The sequence below is a fragment of the Etheostoma spectabile genome, chromosome 16, assembly GCF_008692095.1.
Source record: "Etheostoma spectabile isolate EspeVRDwgs_2016 chromosome 16, UIUC_Espe_1.0, whole genome shotgun sequence".
NCBI classification, from domain to species: Eukaryota; Metazoa; Chordata; class Actinopteri; order Perciformes; family Percidae; genus Etheostoma; species Etheostoma spectabile.
The window spans coordinates 23,057,118-23,068,441 of record NC_045748.1 but is presented as its reverse complement, the minus strand read 5'-3'; the positions used below and the strand labels follow the sequence as shown (position 1 = coordinate 23,068,441).

General features: G+C 35.3%; 1 protein-coding gene across 1 annotated transcript in view; it reads right to left on the bottom strand.

The window, feature by feature from the left end:
- The window catches only part of LOC116704155 (serine/threonine-protein phosphatase 6 catalytic subunit), a 17,066-nt gene extending 9,490 nt beyond the window's left edge, over positions 1-7,576 (bottom strand). Inside the window, exon 1 of the mRNA XM_032539429.1 lies at positions 7,348-7,576. Within this exon, the coding sequence (XP_032395320.1) occupies positions 7,348-7,422 (75 nt within the window). The 5' untranslated portion in view covers positions 7,423-7,576. The remainder of the gene's footprint in view (positions 1-7,347) is intronic.
- Between the last annotated feature and the right edge of the window lie 3,748 nt (positions 7,577-11,324).

The following is an 11,324-nucleotide window of genomic DNA, read 5'->3' as shown; positions in this document are numbered from 1 at the left end:
TGCACTTATGGAACCAGTGTATATCCTGCACCTGTTGCTATTGACCTTGTGGTTAGACCCAAACTGCATTTCGTTGCCTTGTGCCTGTGTCATGACAATAAAGTTGAATCTAATCTAAAAACAAGGAAGTATGGCGACAACTAGGGGTGTGACGAGACGCTTACTCCACGAGACGAGACACATCACGAGATTGGGTTCACGAGAACGAGACGAGATTTTTAAAAAAAATTTAAAGAAATCCTCGATGAAATATATGAATGGCAAATAGTTTTTTTATTCAACTGAAAAAAAAAAAAAAAAATCACAAAATGCAAAACAATTTAGGTGCATTTTGAAATCAACTATTAATGATGAATGTTATTTAACTTTTTTTAAAAACTATTTTAATGAATTATATGCAGTAAAGGACGTGCAAACACTGCAAAATGTTTTGTATAAACTCTACCAACTGGCTTCTGCCCTGTACAATTTCACACGAGAAATCTAACTCCTTTCCACAAACCGAACATAAAAAAATAAACAGTATAAATAAAATAAATGTGTAAATAACAGAAAAATAACACTGTAAATGCAAACAGTAAGTGTATCAATAACCAAAGTACTGCTCTCTCAAAACTACAAGTGCAAACAGAAACTATTTTTTTCTTCAAGCATGAAAAAGAGAGAAACTTCAATAGTAATTTCACGCTCCATCACGCTGACGTCACATCGCCTCACGAGACAACTTTTCACCTCGACGAGAAGGCGTGGGTCCAAGATGGCGACCTGTGCAGGCGTCTTATTCTGAGCTCCGAGACTCTGACCGAGTACTATCGTTTTAAAATGACTTTTTGAGACTATATCATCGATAGACGAAGGAGTGGATCTTTGCCCTTGCTTCTTGTAAGTTCATATGCCCGAACTAAGAACTTTGCTGGTTAACTTGAGTGAAATACCAACTAGCTTACAAACTGTTAAGTGTTAGCCAAAGTTTTGCTAGCTAAACCGACAGTGCGCATTGCGCGTGAACTAAATGTTTGCTAACAACCGGACACCATGCTAGATGTCAAAGAGAGACGCCAAGAATATGAAAAAGGGGCCTGATAATGGACGTGAATGTCGATGATCATTCTCTGGTTTATGTACACCTCTTCCTGATACTCCCACGAAAAGTCCAATTCCCAAGAAGGTCTGCACTAAAGAAAGGAAACGGTATCAAACGCTGACATCCTGAAAGCCATTAATGGCTTAAATGACCGTTTTTTGAAGTTTGAAGAAATGTAACGAAAAATACAGCCGAGATCATTAAAGTGCAGGAAAATGTGAAGGGCTGGAATTCCAATGGAAAGGTACGAGGACAGGACACAGTGAAGAAGATGAGACGAATAACAATCCTGAGAGAAAACTAGAGAATCGGAGCGGTACAGTAGGAGATGGAATCTTCGTCTTCTGAATCTTCCAGAAAGCAGCAACGAGGATGTGAGGAAGGAGGGTGTGGAGATTATCGCTGAAATCATCCCAGAGGAAAAGAGTAAGCTTGGATCATGGTGGACACCGTGCACAGGGTCGGACGCCCGAGAGAGGATAAGCACTCGTCCCCTCATCATCCGTTCACCATGCGCACGTTCAGTATAAAGTGTGGAGGCCTCCCTCAACGCTGAAGTCATGAGAGAAAGAACCTCCGATGACTGAGGATTTAACCCAACGAGAGAGACAGTGCAGAAATAAACTGTGGCCCCTTGTGAAGCAAGCGCGCGAAGGGAAAGAAAACTAAATGGCAGGGTCCTGCTGTCATATCAATGGTGTGAGACACACTGCATAACTGCTTATACTTCTGTTAATGTGAGCTACAATGTTGACATTGCTTAACTTGCTAAACTTTCCTTAACGTGAGTCAAATTACTCAAGTTAAATTCATTACCCATCGTTATGGGTTATTTTGTTTCCCTTATACATAATTAAAAGGGCAATATGTTCACTCCAATAGTTAAACATTTTAGGGGTTTTAGGTCCTCGTGTTCAGAGCTTTCCACCCGACGGTAAGCTAATCTCTGATAGTTTCTATCTCAGAGTATTTTTTCCTTTAACTAGTTCCTTTAACCTTAACAGACATCCAGTTCTATCCTTTTTAGTTCGTAATGACAGATTTTTTCAGTTCCTTAAAAATAATATCTTTTAATGTAAGGGGTATTCGTGACAGTACCAAAAGGAAATCAATTTTTTTGTTCAGTAGACGAAAAAATGCCGATTTGATTTTTTTACAAGAGACTCATTCGGTGGACAGTGATGTGAAATTTTGGAAAACTCAATGGGGTGATACATGTTATTTTTGTCATGCATCTCAACACTCTGCAGGTGTCGCTATTCTACTTAATAATTTTAAAGGAGATATAGTTGAATCAGTAATCTCAAATGAGGGCAGATGGATAATTCTGGTCTTCAAACTGGACAATTCTTTCTTTATAGTTTGCAATGTATATAACTATAATAATACAGCTCTGGCCAAAACAATGTTTTCTCAACTTAATATGAAAATTGAATCTTTAAAAATTAAATATAAAGATGCACACTTGATTATTGGAGGTGATTATAACGACGCTCCTGATGACCTTATAGATAGACTTCCTGTCAGAGTAGTTCCACGTTCAAGATTCAAAAGCACTGCATATATTTGTGAACAACTGGCAGTTATAGATGTTTGGCGGTTTTTAAATCCTGACATTAACGAATTCACATGGAGCAACGTCAGTAGATCCTTACAGTCTAGAATTGATCTATGGCTTATATCTCCTTCTTGTATGCAATATGTATCAGAATCCTCACATGGTTATGCCCCATTTTCTGATCATAAATTAATTTCAATCCATCTAGCGGGAACAAAACAACAAAATGGTAGTAGGCCTTTACGGGGTTATTGGAAACTGAATAATAATTTATTAAAAGATGATGAGTTTTGTAACTTAGTAAAACAAGCAGCCATTAGTATATTTAGTAATAATGAAGGCAATTGCATACAAAATTGGGAATATTTCAAATTTAAAATCAGAGAAATAGCTATTAAGAGAAGTAAAGTAATTAAAAAAAATGCCACAGCTAAAGAAATACATCTCATGGATATGTTAAACATGTTAATGACTAAGAAGAATCTTTCAGAGGAAGAGGAAATAACATTGAAGAAATAAAGGAGGAAGTGGATCATATGTATGTTGAAATGGCTAAAGGGGCATTCGTAAGGTCTCGAGCAAATGGTTGGAACAAGGGGAAAGGAATTCAAGTTATTTTTTGCTTTAGAGAAGCGAAATCGCAAGAGGAATAATTTGACTACTCTTAAAATTAACGATAATATCACCTCTAACTCTTTAGAAATTTCAAAATATGTTGGTACATTTTATAGCAATATATATAAGTCAAATATTCAACTCGGTGAATGTGATAAATTCATTGAGTCAATTAAAGCATGTACACCAACTATATCTGAACAATTTAAATTGGATTGTGAACGTCCCATTACTAAATTGGAAATTTCAGAGGCTGTCGGGTCAATGAAAAAAGGGAAATCTCCTGGTAACGACGGACTTTCAGTTGAATTTTATTTACATTTTTGGGAAATTATTGAAAATCCTCTATTTGATCTATTTAAAGAATGCACTCTAAAAAAGGAAATGTCCACAAGTATGAGCAGGCTTAATAGTCTTCTCCCTAAACCTGAGAAAGATCACTTATTGATAGAAACTGGAGACCTATACGCTCTTAAATATTGACTATAAATTGTATCATTGATTTTTGCCAAACGGTTAAAAGAGGTCTTCATGAGATAATAATGAAACACAGACTGGTTTTATGTCTAATCGTCACATTAGCTCCAATATAAGACTTGTTCTAGACCTGCTGGACTATTCTGATAACATCAATTCTGAGCATTAATAGTTTTCTTGATTTTATAAGCATTTTATACTAGGTAGAAACACTATTTTTATTCAATGCACTTAAGATTTTTGGTTTTGGACCAAATTTTATATCTGCTGTCGAAATGTTTACAAAAATATTGACAGTTCTGTGATTTTATATCCAAACACCACAAAAGATTTCCGGTAATGCGATCTGTTCGCCAAGGCTGCCCTATTTCTCCGTTTTTGTTCCTGCTGGTGGTTGAATTATGTCATTACACATTCGACTTAATCCTATTATTAAAGGTTATCTATTTTTGGTAAGGAGATTAGAGTAACTCAGCTAGCGGATGATACAGCTCTCTTTTTAAGCGACAAACATCAGATTGCATATGCTAATTCCTAATTGACCCATTCTGGCTGCTTGGGTTTAACACTCAATAAATCTAAATGTGAAATTTTATGTCTGTATCAGACTGAAGAGGAAAAACTGTTTGATATTCCTGTTAAAAAATGTATAAATATTAGGTATATATTTGCAAAGACTATATGGAACGTCAGCATCAATTTTTCATCCAAATTGAAGAAGACTAAGACTATACTGAACATGTGGCTTCAAAGGACATTTCTATTTTGGGAAGGATTCTTTTGATAAAGCAGAAGGGATTTCCAGATTTGTCTACCCTGCCCTCTCTCTCAATGTCCACGATTCAACTTGTAAAGACAAAATACTATGTTTACCAATTTTGTATGGAAAAACAGAAACCACCATTTAAAAAAGCAGTGCTCTCTGCTCTAAGGATGAAGGTGGATTTGAACTTTTGGACTTTTCGGACTAAATTACACCTTCAAGGTGAAATGGTTGAAGGAATGTTTAAGAGCACCAGCGTATATGGTACTTTATTCCCAATAATGTGTTTCATGATGTAGGAGGTCTGAAATTTTGTTGAATTGTAACTACAATATTACAAGATTGCCTTTAAAAATGTCTAATTTTTATCAACAAGCTTATGGCATGGAAGCTGTGTCATCTCACAAACTTTTCTTCACACAAGCCATCTTGTGGAATAATGAATACATCACTAAGAGGAACAAGTCACATATTTGCAACAATGGATTGATAGAGGTATTATATTCATAAAGGATCTATTTGATTGTAAGACGATATTAAACTATGAATCCTTCTCAGAGAGAAGTCATTCCCAATAACTTTAAAGAATATAATTCAGTTTTCAAATCTATCCCTAATGGCGTATTAGAGTTAATGAAAAGTTATAAAATACAAAATGAAGTCCCTGATTTAAATTTACTCTTTATAAATAGTATGGATGTATGAGCAGAATTGTACCAATAAACACATTAGAAAATGTTTTCTAATTTAAAAAAGTAACACCTCGTGGGAAATTTTTTTGAACTCTCACTTTAAAATATAACTGGCATAGGGCGTGGCTTGTTCCTTTTAGATATTGCATCTCAAAAAAATAAGAGAATACATTTGAAAATATTACACAATATAATCTACCAGCTTATTATATCAAAATTCATGCCAATTGACAAGTGTTGTAGTTTTTGTAAATCCGAACAAGAATCGTTATTTCATCTTTTTATGGTTGTTCTTTTAGTATCGCATTCTGGAAAGTTTAGAAAATATATTGTCTAAAACATCACATAAAATACTACTGGAAGGGAAACATTATTACACTATTTGATATAAAGATAGAAATATTTGTAATATTGTTAATCTCTTTATCTTATTAGGGAAGTTTCACATCCACAAATCGAAGTTTTCCAATTCTAAACCTTGTTTTAAACTTTTCCAAATTGAAATTGACACATATATTGAATTATTAATTAATTATAATAAAAAACCTAGATTTATCTTGATATAACTCCATCCTATAAACTAATTACTTGTTTTTGATTTCATACACCTTTGTAAATCTGTCACACTTATTTTTATTATTTATTTTTATTATTTTGTTTTATTTACTATGTCCACCTCAAATCTTTTTACTAGTCTTTTTATCAATATGTTTTAACTCTCATGTAAGTTGCAACTCATCTTTTTATATTCTTAATTTTTCTGAAAAAAAAAGACTGTATATACTTGTTAATATAACGGTCTATGTGTAAAACTCTACTTTCTAAACTGTCATAGTTTGAACTGCGATGTCTGAATGTTTGTAATGTTGTTGTTAATCAAAAAAAAAAAAAAAAAAAAAAAAAAAAAAAATCACCTCGACGAGAAATCTCGTCACGTTTTAATCTCGCGAGACCTCGTAAAACACCCTTAGCGACAACACAAAATGTAGAGGTTGTAAACTAGTATACACAAAGGCTTTACTTTCTCATAAAGAATATAATAAAACATAAGTCAGTAAAATGGTGCTGCAATTAGGCTGTTTTTGCCATATCAAAGTATAACGGAAAATCAATATATGTCATTGCTAGACGAGATGTTAGCCATGATCAGGTTGGAGAGAATGATGAATTCCAGATATAGCTGACGCTCTTTTGTAATTGATTTGGATTTCAACAATAAACCGTAACGTTACTGCTCCCCTTATCCCCTTATTTAGTATTACTCATCATTCCCACTCTCACATCTCAATTATATATTTTATTATTTATTCATCATTCTCATTTCCTATTTTTCAGAACTGTTCATATGTTCATACTGTTCATATTGTAATATAATAACATAATACTATTTTATCCCAGTACCCTTGCACTACGCACATTTAAATAATTGTATCGATCTCTTCATTGCACTCATGCCTCTATATTGTTTCTGTTTAGAGTATGTATATATTGTGTATATATTAGTGTGTATATTTCTGTTTTGGTTGATATGTATGTGTAAGCACAGTGTGAGTAACAATGCTCCAAAGACAAATTCCTCGTATGTGTCCTCATACCTGGCGAACAAAGCTGATTCTGATTCTGAATAAGTGTTTCAGTTTATCCTTTAACCAATATAACAGCGCCATACATTTAAAAGGAAGTAGCAACATTTGCTCTGAGGATCTATGGAGGGTAACTAGTAGCTAGCTAGCTAGTAAGTAGCTAGCGATATAACGTTAGACTGCTGATAAAACTCGATAACGATAGCTAGACATTATGTACTCATTGGTTTGCGTTGCCGTGATTACCAATTGTAGCTAACATTGAACCGTTGACGTTAGCGTTAGCTAGTAACGTAGCTAAGCTAGCATTAAGAATGAACACCTAAAGCTTCCTCTTTGACTTTCCCGTCATGATTTAAATACACGAGTTTGTTAGCCGACGGTCGCCATTATCGGTAGCAATGGTAAAATGTGCATACAAATAACAGTAATACTTGCCAACTATGAGAAACATGTAACAGTTACGTTATTAGCCACGCTTGCTGAACAATCGTTTTACGTTAGTTAGGTTACTCCGTTTGCTTCCAATATTATTAAAAGCTCAGTCTACGCCAAAACCAGCTACTTAAACTCACCTTTAGATCATTTTCCGGCAAGTATTTGCAGTGTCTCGCTATTTCAACGTACTTGTCAAGGTCTAAAGGCGCCATTATCAAAACGCTAAAACCAAAAGATTGCTAAAGTAGTTAGCTAGCTAGCTAGCCAGCTGGCAAGTTGTTTTTTTGCTTCTTCTTCTTCTTCTTCTTCTTCTTCTTCTTCAATGGCGACTTGCAACCAGCCGGCGCATTATCGCCGCCTACAGTATAATTTTAGCATTTTCCTTACACACAAATTGACCCGTTTTCCTATATCAATGTTCTTTTTAATTCCCCAAAATAACATGATTGATTCCACACAGTGCTCTTTGGCAAGTACACATCTCTACTTTCATTGGTGGTGTCGATATAGTATGGAGTAAAAGTTGACATATTCCAGTCTGTGATTATCCATCGACATCCATTCCTTTAATTTTAGTCTAAATAAATCCTAATTTCTGCTTTTCTAACTCAAACATCTGGTATGATTTCCTATAAATTAGGTTTATTGACCATAAATTTAAAAAATAACTGCAAAACTAAAGTTAATAAGTTAGTGTTACGTAGTGTTGAAAACGTCAAAAAAAAGTGACAAACATTGAGCGTCAAGTGTTGAAAAAAGGGACAAAAACGTAAGAAAAAGTTAAAAACGTCAACAAAAGTGTTGATTTTCAATTGTGACGGGAAGACAACACGGTGATAAATTAATTATTCATTAAAAAATAATAGACAAAATAAGACAAATACTTCTTGAGTGTCATGAGAGATCAACTCGACAGATCAATTCAAGATTGCTGTTGCCTAGAATTTATGGAAATATGAGGCTCTGTGGATATTATATATGGATAGTAATACTGAGCTTGCGGCCCCATTTAACAACATTGAAAAAAAGCGTCAAAAGTTTTTAAAAAAAGGGACAAAAACGTAAGAAAAAGCTAAAAACATCGATAGAAAGCGTCCAAAAAAAGTGTTGATTTTCAATTTGGACGGGAAGACAACACGAGTTAAGGACAAGACTCTTCAATCATTTTGAGTGAGATCAATGAGTACGATAGGAAAATGGTCCAACATGTATGTTGTATTAATGATATATATGTGTATATAATGATGTTATCAATAACTGACCTGCTGTATACTCTAGTAAATGTATTTATGGGAAGGATGAAGAATAAAGAGTGTTAATAAAATCGTTATGCGCCTTATCTGCTTTAGAAACAATGTTAAAATCCCTGAGAATTTTTTATTTATTTATGAGATATATAAATGAATCCACTTTTGTGTCAAAGTCAGAGTCATCGTGCTACACATTGGAAAGTTTCAACTTTTTTTAAAATGGTGTGGGCATTGTGAAAGACCTCTTTTTAGCACTTTATCAGAATAAATTCCAAAATGTAAAATCTTTTGTTTCTCAGAGCAAATTTATACATACTGCCCAGATTATTTAAGCGCCTTTAAGGACTTCTTCCTCACGCAAGAATAATGTCAATTTTCATGTTGATTACTAAAAAGACTCATGCATCTGCACATTTTAAACAAAGTTTTTCATCTTACTAAAACTATAAACAACAGACACAGGTAAACAAAACGTGTTTCCAACAAGTTTTTCTTTAATGTTACTTTTCATATATATATAAAAAAAGTCCACTATAAAGGTGTAGCAATTTTACAAAAGAAGAGGACAAGAAGTGACAGTGAATTACATACGTTGACATATGCTCAATTTGAAAATCATCACTTTAAAAAGACACCATTGGTTGTCGTCAGCTTGCTGATGCAATGTGAGGCACGGTGCAAACAGAAGTGACTATGGGAAGATGAGTCCCTCATGCACAGGATACAGTATGAACTACCTAGCATGCAGATGAACACAGGTGCATAAATAACATGTCTACATGCAGAAATCAAAGCCCCCTCTGACTGGCTGCAAACACTTGATGGCCTGGGATTGTAGTCTGATTTTACACATGCACACTGGTTATTTCAGTCAGGCGACAAACACTAACATCTGCCGAAGCGTACCTAAGCAGCCGAAACAATTGGATGTGGCTCACTAACATGTACTAAAGCCCCTATGAATAAGTAGGATTCACTGACTTAGGTTACTGCATCTTCCAAATGATTTTGATAGCATAAGAGTTGGTTTGTAGGAAGGTTTGCTTACCGATTCACACTATCCTAATGAGAACTGGGACTTTTATTCTCTTTTTGGATCCTCCCGCTATCAGTCACTAAAGTCAGAAATGGTCCAACCCTACACATAGCAGCATTATGCACTATTTCTGATGTATCTTCCAAGGACCAGGGTTTGATGTGCAAGGCCAGTTTTATTTGTATAGTCTGGGGGCGCCACCAAATAGGTGACTATTTAAATCACAGGAGCCCGATTCAACTGCAAATCTCACTTTCAAATTGTCGGAAATTTGGTAATAAAAACAAGGATCATTCCATCCGGGCTATATGGGGGTGCTGAATATCTGATTTTATATAGAATTACTTGGTTTCTCTTAAGAGATCTTGATATATAGCCTATTTGGGAAAACGTCTATTAATTAAAGCACTCACTTCAGAATGTAGTGCGAGCAGAGTGCTAAATATTTTTTGAATCTATGAATGATTAATACGAGTGTAAAAACAAGCGCTTGCCTCTCTCTTTCTCTCTTGTTGACTGTCCCTTCACTACTCTGCCATTTTCCTTCTGTGGATTGCTAAAATGGAGGGAAAATTAATTAAATTAGGGCCAAAAGTTCCATTTGAAACCATTAAAGGAAACGGGCTTAAACTCAGTGATATCAGTCAGTCTATCGAGCTCCGTTTCAGATGGACAGCGCTGCTCCTACACACACACACACGCCTTAAACACAACTACAGTGCTGTCCTTTGGTCTGAAACAGCAGCTAAGCGATGACATCATGTATCTTGGCCAATAATACTGTTTTGGCTTTTTTTCTACATAACGGTTAAACAGAGGATGAAAAAAAAATACAACTGGCAACTAGTGGCGCCAGGCCCATTTCTGCTCTTTTGTCTGGTGTGGAAAACATTTAAGCCAATGTTTCACATGAGAATAGGGATCAACAAACAATTTATTATTATGCATCTATCTCTCCAAGACACATCTGTAATCTATACTCCTCCCATAGTATACTTAGGTCAGCAAGCAGGTTGTGGATATATCCATTTATTGTCTTATTTTGTTATTATATCAACATGCTGGTCAGATGAATCCTCCATCATATTCGACAAGTGGACGAGTTCATGTGTGGTGTACACTAGAATGATAAAGCCTGAATGCTTGACCCCTATAGTGAGGGGCGTAGTTATGCTGTGGTGGCATGATTTGTGTTCCCTTAGAGGGAAGGGCCATGCACATGAATACAAATTTGTACTGAGAGATCATCTTTAGCCTATGATGAAACCTTTCTATCTTAATGGGAGTGATCTTTTCCAGAATTACAATCTCAATATCCATAGGGCAAAGAGGGGTCACTGAATGGTTGCTGTGTATGAAAATGATGTGAATCATTTGCAGTCCCCTGATCTCAAAAGAACGGCAGACCTATATTACAGATGTAATAAAGATCTGAAGAATTTAAAATGATTGTTGTATTGTAAGAGTTGCCCTGATGATATTATCTAAACAATGTCCTTATTGTATTCATAAGGATACATGAAAATAAGTCATTGTACTATAATGCCAAGTGTTTTGACTTAACATGCCCAGTGTGAAATGTTGCATGGTGTGGTGTGTGTAACTTCTAGTTGAGGTTAGATTTGAACTGCTGCTATGACGGATGTGCTGAAGGCAAGGTGAAACATAACGATAGCATACTGTGTGTGCAGAGGAATGCCTGGATTTGTGTGTTGTGTGTGTTTAAGGTGCCCATGGAGACTGACAACATGTCTGTGAGTGCAGTCATGCTTACAGGAACCTCTGTGTGTGTGTGTGTGTGTGTGTGTGTGTGTGTGTGTGTGTGTGT